Source organism: Ixodes scapularis, unplaced genomic scaffold (genome assembly GCF_016920785.2).
Source record: "Ixodes scapularis isolate PalLabHiFi unplaced genomic scaffold, ASM1692078v2 PGA_scaffold13__105_contigs__length_92229423, whole genome shotgun sequence".
NCBI lineage: Eukaryota > Metazoa > Arthropoda > Arachnida > Ixodida > Ixodidae > Ixodes > Ixodes scapularis.
This window is the reverse complement of record NW_024609839.1, coordinates 1,008,641-1,021,712: the sequence shown is the minus strand read 5'-3', so window position 1 is coordinate 1,021,712 and position 13,072 is coordinate 1,008,641. Positions and strand designations below refer to the sequence as shown.

Below are 13,072 nucleotides of genomic sequence, written 5' to 3'. Positions count from 1 at the left end.
TCGGTGGCTCCGAGGCGGGAGTGCCAGCCTACGGACCCCCAGGTGGCGGGTTCGAGTCCCGGCCAAGGCGCCCGCGATCTTGATGGAAACTTATTGCGGAGAAGGCGCCGTGTAACCGCGCTTTCGGTTGCACGTCAAAGGATCCCCAGGTGGTCGAAATTGATCCTCAGTCCTCCGCTAGGGCGTGCCGGATGCCCGTCGTTGGTTTGGCACATAAATCCCCAAGTTTGAATTTTGAATTTGGGCATGCCAAAGAGAGCCAGTTTTTTTTGTATGAGGAAGTCCTGTTCGGTAATTCAGGTACGGGCACTAGGGGTCACGATGTATCGTTGCATCAACATCGAAAAACCTTGTGAGTAGGGTTACATGTTTTTGGCGTTTAGTCTGTCTTCGAATTCAGGGGCGTTTTTTTAAGCGTTTATCTTTTCCCGCAGATTCTTCATTTTTCAATGTCAATCGTCGCCGTTGAAAAAACAATTGCCACTTATCCGGACTCGCGTCATAGGAAATGTTGTCACGAGTGACAAGTGATGAGGCGGCTAATAACTGAATAAACTGAACGTTTAAGGGGGCGAATTACTGCCCAAAACAAAAGAGAAGGAGGTTAGCGTCGTAGGCGTCCATGTCGACGAAACAGCGAGATTGAGCGCTAGGGCGAAACTGACTCCGGCTTGCCACGGGGAGCACCTTTTGTAACCGCGTGGGTTTCTGGAACATTCGGCCTAGAACGTTCAACGCGTAGAACATCCATAACTCTATCAGACAAGAAAGTTCTCAAATTTGCAAGAACACCAAGTAGAAAGAATAAATAAAAGAATATTCTGCTCGCTGGAATCGAACCCAGATCCTCCACGCGACAGCCAAGCAGGGTAACCATTCGGCCACGTACGCCCTCGCTCAGCGACGCGCGTGGCAATGTGACTTACACACGCAATTCCCCAACCACCAAAGAATGTGCATGCTACCCAAATACCACATGGAAAGTGTCCCAATAGTGATAACGCAAGAAATCGAGATAAGGTATGCGGTTGCGAAGAAAAATGCAGTCTTGCAGACAGTTGTGTGTGGGCTTTATTCCCAGTCAGCACAAAACAGAGCCATAGATAAAAGTTCTCTTCCCGCGAGGCTTTTTATTTTTTTTGTTCAAGGACTTTTTCCGTTTTTTCTCTCAGGGGTCAGTTTCCGAGGTTTATCGGTATTTACCAAAAACACAGAACCTTACTCGTAAGGTCAGAGTGGACGCCCCATGCTTAGGTGCCGTCTCTGCCCCCTCTCAGTCTCTTTTTCTCTCTCTCCCTCTTTAACTTTATGCAGAAGGACTCCGGCCGGCGTCGGAAGTGCCACTGGCCGGTTTCCCGTCGGAAGAGCAGCAGGGCCAGAACCGGCGGCGCCACCAGTCGGAGGCGGACGGACGGAGCTCCCTCTCGGGGGCCGGAGCGTTTGCGTCGCGCATGCTCTCCGGCACCAAGGATGACCTCAGCCTTCGGCAGGTGTTCCCGGACAAGCGGGCCGGCATGGGGGGGTGAGTCTCACTACGGTGCCTGAACCTCATAAACAGACCAGGGGCCCTAATCTACATGGTGGGACCAAGAGACCGGGACATCACCGCTTGCTGCAATTGGCCAGTTCCACACAGCCGACCAATCGCAGCAGGCATCGCCCCGCCGTGTGGATTAGGGCCCCAGTTGGAGACGCGCGTTTCAGGCACCATGGTCTCGCTTCTGCACTTGGAATGCATCTTTGACTGGTGTATCTATTTGGCGTCCCATGCGTCAACCGTCGGAAGAGCAGCCGCAGACTCATAAACGAGCCTGCGGCTGCCTGCACCAGGTACGCAGGCACCGTACGTGCGCAGAAACCAGTCGCGCAAAGTACCGCATCCCTGCGTGCGTCGTGGCGACCGCAGCACCGCCGAAGCGGCCTGGTTTCGGAGCTGCTGGTTGGTCTCGAAGGCGGCCTTGCACAACGTCCTTCTGGCTCGAAATCTTACTGGACCCCGCGTTGATAATCTTTTGCCCTGTGCCTTTTACAGCGGAGCTGTTAAAGGGGCACTCCGGTGATTTTTCGAGCTACCTCAACTAGCTATTTTTTCTGACTCCCTGGCCTGTACCCTTTTCAGTATGATATTTAGTATCACGAAATTCATAATAGTTAACATTCAAATATACCTACACTTTTCAGTGCTGTGACGTTAGTGGTGGGCAGGCTTGCCAGTCAAGCAAACAGTCAAAAAATTAGATTATGTCAATCATTTGTTCAGTGCTGGAGTGCGGGTACCGGAGCGAGCTTCCAAAACATTCATTTGACACCATGAAACTGCTCCGAATCAGTTGAAAACGAATTCTACAGTCCAAAGAGTGAACCCCTGCCCTCTACTGACGTCACTTTTTCGTTGTTGCCAATAGAGACTTTCATTTTGAAAAACACGGTGAGTACCGAAATTGTAAATTCAATAACTTCACGAAAAAAAAAAATTTAACCTAATATCCGGGATACTATTTTAGCGATGTTTGATGCCGAGTTTAGCAAAATTTCAAGCAAATCGGGGACCACGAAGAAATCACCGGAGTACCCCTTTAAGGGCTAGTTTCCCCAATTTGATGTCCGGGGAGAAATAAATCTCGACACAAAACTCTGGACAACTACCAACCAGACAACCAGCTTGCCAGTTGTCTGATTGCCGCCGTCGCTCATGGATGGCCTTTCCACTCTGGTTTTCACCAGAGTGGAAAGGCTGAATTTCTTCGGTCGTCGTTCTAGAAGTCATTCTCGAGGACGATGCCTAGATGACAACGTCCTCTAGGTACCGTCCGTGAGGTCGTCCTAGAAGTCGTCCTTGAGATTGTCCTAGATGTCCTTCAGGTAGTCCTAGACGTCTTCCTGGAGGTTGTCCTTGAGGTCGTCCTAGAAGTCATCCTTGAGGTTATCCGAGACGTCATCCTAAAAGTTGTCCTTTAGGTCATCCTAGAAGTTGTCCTCAAGGTCGTCCTAGAAGCAGTCCTTGAGGTTGTTCTAGACGTTGCCCTTGAGGTCCTCCTAGGCGTCGTCCTCGAGGTCGTCCTAGAGGTCGTCCTTGAGGTCGTCCTTGAGGTCGTCCTAGATGTCGTTTTTTAGGTCGTCTTAGACGTCGTCCTCTAAGCATCGTCCTTGAGGTTGTTTAAGAAGTCGTCCTTGAAGTCGTCCCACCACAGTACAGCTCTGCTGGTCTCCCTTCTTCACCAGAGTGGAAAGGCTGAAAGTTTTTTTGCGTGGAGTTGTTGTTTTCCAGCTCGCTCGAGTTTTTCCATGTCGTGATCGACTGTGCCTGCAGGAGTGGTCGGCGATACCGGGGAGCGTCGTCCGACGCTCAATTTGTGTACCTGCCAGTCTTTGTTTGGAGTGCAAGCGACCTGGTGCTCCAAAGGGCGACCTGTCGGTGGCCAAAATGACCCCCGGTGGATGCCTCTAGGACGACTCCGAAAGGGAAAAGCATACCGTGGGTGCGGGCTTCTGTGACCCAAATGCGTTCCCGACTGTGCTTATCGTGTCCCGTTGTCGACAAAGTCATTTGCTTTGCATTGCATTCCATTGACGCCAAAAAACGTTTGTCTGCATCCAGATGGCTTGGGAAAGTGGTGGATTCTGTTCACCTGCACAACGGAATGCAGGTTATAGGAAGCAAAAAGGTGTTTCGTGAAACTGCCTTACACTTGCCGACGCCTTGTAACGTAAGGAGGCCAAAGGGCTGAATTTTCTCATGCACAGGAGAGAATAAACAGAACACAACAAAGGATGTTGTGTTCTGCACTCTGTCCTGTCTGTTTATCCTTTTGTGTGTATATGAAGCTTACCAGCAGACTCGATTTCTAATGCTTATGGCTGAATTTTCAACATCACCCAACGCGGCAAACACGGGGCACGGATTGAATACGAGTGCTGCGTTGGCGCTCGGGACAAAGTCGCATCTTTGACGACGAAACACGAGTCTCGGCCGAATGTTCATCGTGTCCAGTCCGTGTAAGCGTTCTTGCTCATGTCTGCCCAGAAAACGTCTGTTGTACCCATTACACACCACATCGAATCGATTGTTCATGAACTTGCATTTGAACTGTCGGTTACACCGTGTAACATCAACTGGCTTTGTGTCGCTGCCGTGTCCGCAGCTCTCGCGTTTTGCTGCTGCGTTCCTTGCTCTTGCCTTTTCATCTTGCTGCTTTCGCCGTCGTCGCTCCTATGCCGCTTTGGTGGTACATGAATCCCACGAGCAAGAGCCTTCGTAGTATGTGTAGCTCAATTTGGTACCGCTGAAGGTCCCTGCTCCAAGAGGAGTCGCCAACTGCACATGGAGCGAGCAACTAGCAACTGCACACTTCATGCTTTCTTGAGGCTATATCCCTGGCTCGTACAGGAAAGTGCCTTAAAGGTGACCCTATAAACGTAATTCATTTTAATTAACCCTTGAAGAAACGCCCCTAAATTTGAGGGAAAATAAATCCCGAAAAAATGGGACCCTGATTATGTTCCGTTTGTGGTGCGTCGTGCAGCGACAGCGAGCCGGGTGACGGCAGGGGCGGTGGCGTCCGGTTGGGCGGAGCGCATGGGTCTAGTCACGTGTCCGGAAGCACTTCTGGAGAAGTGCTAAGTCACGTGTGCAGCTGCTGGTGCTGCGGCTGGGCCGAGGTGTACGTCCGGCGCCCCACGGGTAACACGTCCTGGGTCATGCGGCTCCAAAATGACATGTTCTCCAAGACCTGCACACCCGTAAGTTTGGTTTCTCTTGTGTTGGTGATGTTACGTGATATCACGTGATGTTACATGATGCAGTGTGATGTCGCATGGTGTCACCTTTTCTCACGTGATGGTATGTAATGTGTGGTGACGTTACATGATATTACGCAATCACGTAATCGCAATATATGCATCAAATCTGGGCTGGGCGACCGCAAGAGGCGCAAACTTCACGTTCCACTCCCGCTATAGCACTAACTTTAACGGGACTTTCTTTCAAAGATGCTACGCACCCCCAGTGTTTGTGCCGTCGAGGCACGAAATATTTACCGAGGAGTTAATTTGTGCAACATCACTGTGGTAATCATTCTATCCTTCCACTGCCTTCGTCTGTCCAGGACTTCCCCCTGCCTGATGTGTCGGCCATCTTTCGCCAGCCCCAGATGATGGCCCAGGACTGGGCGGGACCCCCGGAAGAGCCTGTCGTCTGCAAACGGGACCGACGTCCGAGCGAAGGAGGGCGAGTGAGAAGCGCCGGCAGCTCGGAGGACATCTCTCCGAGTGAGTGTTGATGACGGACGTTGCGGCTAAATAATTGAATTAAGGTTGGTTCGCACGTTTGTGTTTGACCGGGATTGACCGTATTACCATCGCTTGGGATTGCTTAGGACGAGATAACTCATTAATGCCCTTGATTGGATCACCCGGGAACACTTGCGTGATGTGTATACAGTATAGACCACTTACAACGTAACTGCTTATAGTGCAGGACCGGGTATAACGCGGCTTTTTTAAACCACCGGTTCGCCTCCCATAGAACTCCATGTAATTACATACTGCTTAAAATGCAGGCGCGCGAAGGGAAATACCGGTTATAGTGCGGTTTCTGGAGCAGCGCTGACAGCGCCGACCAACTCGCGCAGCGAGCACGCTTCCCTGTCCGACACTAGATAACGGCGCTAGCCGCAAGCGGCACTCGTGGGGGCAAGGATGGCAAGGAGGTTGCTCGAAGAAGCGGGGAGAAGCGAAGAGATAGGCTTCAGTTGCCATAGCGACGGAGGGACGCACGCAGGTGTCGTTCACGGCGCGGGGCGTTGGAGCGAGTCCAACTTAAGCCCAACCAGCCGTTCGCACGCGTTGCATGCCGGTCGCGGGCCAGCTTCTTCTATCCGCAAACATGGCATCGGTGGTAATCGTCGACGTCGACGGCGTAGTGGAAGCTCATCGTTCTGCGTAAAAGCGCTATCCTTGACTGTGAATTTTCGTTGTGTGTCACTATGATAACCCAGCACGTACTAGAAGGGAAGATCCACCTACTTGTGCGGCGATGTCGTGGCGGCACTTGCAAGACAGCAGACCCGTGTCGTCATGTTTGTTTACTTCGATTACAGTGGTGCTTTCTAAGCATTTGTGTTTTCGAACATCACCCGGATTTCTTATTTGGAGCATTTCATGCCTTTTTTGGAGCATTTCATACGCATACCGTATAAAGGATGCGAATTTTCACGCGTTTTCATCACCAGAGAAAAGTGATTAGGGTTAGGAATCCTGAATGCTCGCAACGTCCGTCCGCAACCCGCGACGCCGTTAAAAGGCTGCGCCAGGCAAAAGTCGATCATTTCTTTCAAAATGTGTGACACACTTGAGAGAGAAGTGTACTAGTCTGGTGAAATAAAGACTTTCCTCAAACTAAGCTTTATTCTTCATCTAATATAAAATAAATTGTTTTACAAAGGTAAGTTGTCTCATGGCATGTATTTTGGCCTGAAAAATTTATGTTTTGGTTATAGCGCGGTACCGCTTATAGTGCGGATTTTCGCGACTCCCGTGACATACGTTATATGCGGTCTACACTGTATTTCCATTTTTTTACCTTAGTTCAAATAATTCGAAAAGTATTACGAGCAACCATTTCTCGTAGGTAGTGTGTATGTTTGATCTCGCAACACAGATCCTCCAGTCTAGTTTTACATAGATTGGAAAGGTTCCTAAGCTACCTCATAGATGGCAACAGTATGTCCTTTCATCGTGAGCGGCCATGACGCGGTTGGTCAAGGTCAAACACAAATGTGTGAACCAGCCTCAACAAGCTCTCATGTTACGTGGAATCTGCTTGTTGTACTCAAGCAACAAAATTCGCAAGCATTTGGTGCTGTTGATTCGAACATCCGCGTATTCTATTTTACCCGGGGATCAATCGGCAATGTTGTATAAGCATCGCGAAGTTACATTCCCCCAGTTATAGTCGGAAAGTAGACGAGAAGGAACCCTTTTCAGAAGTGTGCGTCATCTACGGTATAGACCACTTACAATGTAACCCCTTATAGTGCAGGACCGGGTATAACGCGGTTTTTTTGAACCACCGGTTCACCTCCCATAGAACTTTATGTAATTACATACCGCTTAAAATGCAGGCGCGCGAAGGGAAATACCGGTTATAGTGCGGCTTTTGGAACAGCCTGCCGACCGCGCCGACGACCGGAGCAGCGAGCACGCTTCCCTGTGCGCCACTAGATAACGGTGCGAGCGCGCGAGCCGCAACAACACCCTCACGGGGCAAGGAGGTTGCTCGAGGAAGCGGGGAGAAGCGAAGAGAGAGGCTTCAGTTGCCATAGCAACGGAGGGACGCACGCACGTGTCGTTCACATGCGTGCGTCCCTCCGCTGCGTTGGAAAACAACCGCAACGACAGATCAATCGCAGGTCGAGGAGAGCTGTTCGCGCGCATTGCATGCCGGTCACGGGCCGGCTTCTTCTAGCCGCAAACGTGGCATTGGTTGTGATCGTCGTGGTAGACGGCGTGGTGGAAGCTCATCGTTCCGCGTAAAAGCGCTGTCCTTGACTGTGAATTTTCGTTGTGTGTCGCTATGATAACCCAGCACGTACTAGAAGGGAAGATCCACCTACTCGTGCGGCGATGTCGTGGCGGCACTCGCAAGACAGCAGAAACGCCCGTGTCGTCGTGTTTGTTTACTTCGACTACAGTGGTGCTTTCTAAGCATTTATGTCCTCGAACATCGTCCGGATTTCTTATTTGGCGCATTTCATGCGTGTGCTCAAGTTGAAGGTATTACTGGCGCGTACCGTATGAAGGATGCGAATTTTCACGCGTTTTCATCACCTGAGAAAAGTGATTAGGGTTAGCAATCCTGAACGCTCGCAACGTCTGTCCGCAACCCGCGACGCCGTTAAAAGGCTGCGCCAGGCAAAAGCCGCTCATTTCTTTCAAAATATGGGACACACTTGAGACAGAACTGTACTAGTCTGGTGAAATAAAGACTTTCCTCAAACTAAGCTTTATTTTTCATCCAACATAATTTACATTCTTTTACAAAGGTAAGTTGTCTCATGGCATGTATTTTGGCCTTAAAGAATGATGTTTTGGTTATAGCGCGGTAGCGCCTATAGCAGGGACGGCGCCAGGCTTTTCATAGTGAGGGGGCAGTGGGGAGGCGCACGGCATTTTTGGGGAGGCATGGGCTTTCGATCCGACTAAAAGAGCAAATATTCAGGGACGATGACTTGGCACTTCGAGAGTTTTTAATAGATATCAGCTCAGTTTATTTTATTATTTTAATGTAGCATTTCACGTGCAAAATATTCAGGCATGTTTACATTCCGCAATACTAAATAAGCACGCTCACGCTTGTCGTGACTCATCATCTGCTCTTTAGGCAGTCCCCTGCACCGCGGAAAACTGGAGCACGTCAGCGATCATGTAGATGTAGTGACGATTCTCCCGTCTTTGTTGAATACGCCTGGCAGAGGTACACCGCGACTGATTTAGCCGCGCCACTTTTCTTTATCTGCTTGAAGGAAGCCGATGATGTTTGGGACATCCTGCGTGCCGCACTGTTGGAGTGGCGTCGTAGTCCGCCTTCCTTTTGAAGTGCTTTCTTCCAGTTTCGATAGCCCTCTGTCAAAATACAGCACTTCCACTTTTTTACTCCCCCAGGGTAACTAATGATGGGAGCATGGCAGTTCTCGAACCGCCAAGCTCCGACTGTACCTTTTCCCGAGCACACACAGTCGCCGTCACTAAAGTTGCTTCGAGGACCCCATAGAGACTCGAAATAAGCAGGATGACCCATACACATCAAGGCCGCCCATTGGGAACTCGCCAGTCGGCCCGAGCGCCTCAGGACCTTGTGAGATTTCTTCGGTCAGAACATGAACAGTGCCCTTGAGTTCCTTTGTCTGGCAGGTACGAAGCGACGGCGCAGAGCAGATGGGATTCCAGAACTCTCCGAGTATTCACTTGGGTGAAGCTACTTTCAGGAAGTCTTTTATGGTTGGCCACAGAGGAATTGAGTGGTAGACGAAGCTCCTTAGCTTCGGCAAGCCATACCGATATTCATGCATCGTTCTTCATGGGGTACGTAAAGAAAATAAAGCGGACGGCAGGAAAAAGTTGAAAACGACCGGTATGAGGCCTCTTTAGGCTGGCTAGGCTCTGGGCTGGCTACCCTTCAAGCCAATGCCTTTTCGATGGGACGAGGAAATTAGGAAAATGATGAGCCATGTAGCGTCTGCGGGTCTGCGCGCGAAAATCAGGGTGAGGAGGGGGGGGGGGGGTGTAAAGGCTGGCATATTTTTGGGGTGGCAGGACAAATTTTAGGGGAGGCGCCCGCCACCCCTCGCCTCCCTTTGGCGCCGTCCCTGGCCTATAGACCTTTTCCGCAGGTGCGCCGCCATCTTGAATTGACGTCACTTCCAGTATGGGCGAAAACATTGTTTTGCCTTTGCCACGCCGATAGAAGGCATTTAGGATATAAGCGTAACCGTCACACTTCGTCATTTTGCCTCCCCTTTGTTTTTTTACTATTTGCAGGTTGAAACGTTGGATTATTTTTTCGTCGCCCATACCGGATACGCCTATTAGGTGGCTGGAGACGAGAGTACACAGAAAAGGTCTATAGTGCCGATTTTCGCGACTCCTGCGACATACGTTATATGCGGTCTACACTGTAGTAACTGCAGTGCCGATTATCCGAGTCGGCCATTGTTTGGGCACGTGTTCCAAGTATGTATTACTCACGAAGGCTGCATCAGCATTCGGCGTGAACTCAGCTTGGCATGTATCGAAGACGAGCTGCATCAGCGTTCGGCGAGGATTCAGATCTACTTGCACGCTTCGTGCCCGAATAATGGCGACTGCCAATCTTGCTCGATGGCTTCTTGAAAAGGGCCTATTGTATTCGTTGATCACGCCGGAAGCGGAGGAAGATTCACCAAAAAAGGTTAAAGTGCAGGCGAGCTGGTGGATATTTACCATGATGGAAGTTAACCCGAGACTGGGGTAGAAACAGAAACTTAAAAATAGAAGGGACAGGGACAAGTGAAGAAGAGACATTCTCTTCTTCACTTGTCTCTGTCCCTTCTACTTTTAGGTTTGTTTCCGCCCCAGTCACGGGTTAAGTTCCAACATGGTAAGATTCATAGAGATTAAGGAAAAATGTCTCTCGTTTCGTTTTCTTTTTCCAGGTGCCCCTTTGGAGCGCAGCGGATCTCCCCTGCGCCGCACAAACTCTAGTCCCGAGGTTCCCGCCCAGAGGCCCCCCGGAGACGGCTGCAAAACGGCCAGCCCCGGGTCGGCTCCGCAGAGTCCGTCGGCCATCTTCGATCGGCTGGACGAAGAGGGCGCCAGGCTGGCATTGCGGAAGTCGCCGCGCAAGGACGACAGGCGAGCCCCTCAATCAGTCAATCCTTTCTTCCGTTTTACGGCAATAGCTGTTACGGGCTCTTACCACCGCTGGAAGTGACGTCCGGTGTTGATGTTGTAGCTGTTGTTGTAGTCATAGTAGTTGCAGTTGTTGTCATTGTTGATGTTGTTGATATAGGGCGTCCATCATGGATGTTGCCAAATCCTCAAAAAGAATGACCGCCGCCCCTCGGGAATCGAACCTGGGTCCACTGCGTGCAAAACGGAGGCGTTGCCACTGAGCCACATCACGGCATTGTTAACCCGCTCTAAACTCTGGGCTTTTGTAGTAGCCAATGCTTACTGAACGGGCTCTCTGGAAAAAAAAATGGCCTATAACAAAATGCTGTCCTAGCCCTCTTAATGCAAAGAGCTTGTGCCAACAGACACGTTTTCACGCACTGCATAACAGAAAAAAAGAAACAAAAGCATTTGGAACAAATCAGAACAAAATAAAAGCGCTTCAAACAGGATACATGTCAATATTGTTCCGAACGCTTTTGTTTATGCACCCCACTGCCCCACAGTGCGTGAACATGACGCCGACGCCCAATGACTTCGCCGTGATGTGGCGCAGCCATCGTTGTAACCTTTGTGTGGATTAACGCAGGATCCTGCTTCATTTGTTTTTAAGCCGAGAAGGAATTCTTGATGATAAAGCTAGTAAGCAGGCGAGCTGGTTTAGGTTGTACATCGCTAAGACCGGAGACAACAGAAAGAATGGGGACAGGACACACGTCTCAAACTTAGCTAACAGCTTTTATTGAAAACATCACTTACTGTATTTACTCGCATAATGAACACACTTTTTTCCCCGAAAAATTGACCCATAAGGGGGGGGGGGAGCGTTCATTACATGGGGTAAAATTTTTGCATTTACCGTATTTACTCGAGCAATAGTCGCACTGTTTATGAAAAAAACCTGAGGGTTCGCTTCTCCGCGGAGCACGCAAATTGCCAGTCCCCGGGATCGACAGCATGATTCTAGCGGTTTATAGGACAGGGATAACGTCTTCGCGCAGATACTATCTGTGAGAATAGCATTTGTATGGAGACTCGCTTTCTCGGTATTCGCTATGTTATTTATGCGCAATGCGATGGCAGGCTGTATATCCGCTTTGTGGGAAATTAAACGCAAGGGCCTTGTTCATAAATAGCGCGGCTATTACTCGAGTAAATACGGTACAGACTTCGTGCAGATGTCATATTGGGCTCCAATATGACACGGCAAGGTACCGTGGCACGTCTTCAATTTACTCACTGGGAAAACAATCAACGTCTGCGGCTCGTTGCTTAATTAGCCAGCAACATAAGTTGGTTCTGCCTGAATGCTTTATGTGCACACCCCCATCAGATTTTGAAACACATTTTCCTCTTTTTCATTTAGGATCAGCCGACCACTCTTAACGAGATCGGACGTGACTTTCCTAATGCAGGTACGACTGCATTCCCGAAGAATCGCACTGGGGTCTGCGGGCCCCTCCATTCTCAAAGGCAAGGCTCAAATTGGACCTGTCCCCGTCGGCCATGAGCGAGCCCCCAGTGGGGCCGGCCACGTCGCTGCACAGTCCCCCGCCACTATCGCGTCTGCAAAGCCTGCAGGGTGAGCGGCGCCTAAGCATCCCCCTCAATGGGGAAAGCAGGGAGAGTCCTGGAATCGTTAAGGGAATTGGGACTTCCAATATCGCCTTGTTTTTCTCTAAGTAAGGAAGCGAGGAAATCCGTTCTTAGTTCCAGAGTTGGAGAAAAAAACACAAGGACAGACGGGGTAATTCCATGTTGTATGAAAAATGTGATGTCCTCTCTGGCTGTCCCTGTCTATATTTTTTTCAGTTGAAGCTAATTCCCAGGATTTGTTGTGAGGAGACAGGATAAGGAGTGCAACAGAAGGAAAGAAAATGCCTTTCTTATTGTGTGTGTGTCTATGCCTTGAAAGCTTCTGAACCATTTTGTTACAAAATGCTGAAAGAAAAAAAGAGATTACTAAAACTGCTTTTTTTTTTTTTCAGCACGACTGAAAATTTGTGTTTTCGCTCTTAATTGCTCCTCTTACTCTTCCCTCCTTCCTACCCTATTAGCAGTGGTCTGGAATCTAATTGTACAATGATAACGCTTCCTTTTAATTTTCCCTAGAACATCCAATTTGTCTTACTGTGCTGGCACATATCAAAGAAAACATAAACAGGCTCTAGAATAACGTCTACTAAATAAAACTTTGCACAGAGCAAGAACCAGCGAGATAAATCAAGCTCGTGCAAACAATCAAGACGTCAGCAGGGGATGACCAGTCAGTCAAACAAGTCTGTATTCTTACGAATGATGACACAATGTCACTGAAATAGAGGGGTAGAATGTATCGGAACCTCAAAAATCATGGGGAGGCAGTTTAGGGCTGAAACCAAATCACCATCTCTAGGGAGTGTTTCCCATAGGTAGGCTTCTTCGTTTTCGGGTTTTTTGCATTTTTTAAGTTCAAGGGGTAAAAATTGGGTTCCATTTTTCAAGTTGGTAATCGGGGAGAAACGGGGTTTTTGGTGGAACCATTCTGACATTCATTATATTTTTTGGTTAGTTAAATTTACAAATATAATAATTCATACTTTTTTTTTTCTTTTAAAAATTCGAGGGTAAAAGCTAGGGCCCTGTTTCAAGTTGGCAATTGATG

General features: G+C 49.3%; 1 protein-coding gene across 2 annotated transcripts in view; it reads left to right on the top strand.

Moving 5' to 3' along the window:
- LOC8039200 (tuberin) overlaps positions 1 to 13,072 on the top strand; it is a 167,598-nt gene that overhangs the window by 113,802 nt on the left and 40,724 nt on the right. For both annotated transcript variants that reach the window (XM_029982219.4, XM_029982218.4), the window contains exons 27-31: positions 1,315 to 1,522; positions 4,524 to 4,740; positions 5,106 to 5,268; positions 10,191 to 10,389; positions 11,844 to 12,010. In XM_029982219.4, the coding sequence (XP_029838079.2) occupies positions 1,315 to 1,522; positions 4,524 to 4,740; positions 5,106 to 5,268; positions 10,191 to 10,389; positions 11,844 to 12,010 (954 nt within the window). The remainder of the gene's footprint in view (positions 1 to 1,314; positions 1,523 to 4,523; positions 4,741 to 5,105; positions 5,269 to 10,190; positions 10,390 to 11,843; positions 12,011 to 13,072) is intronic.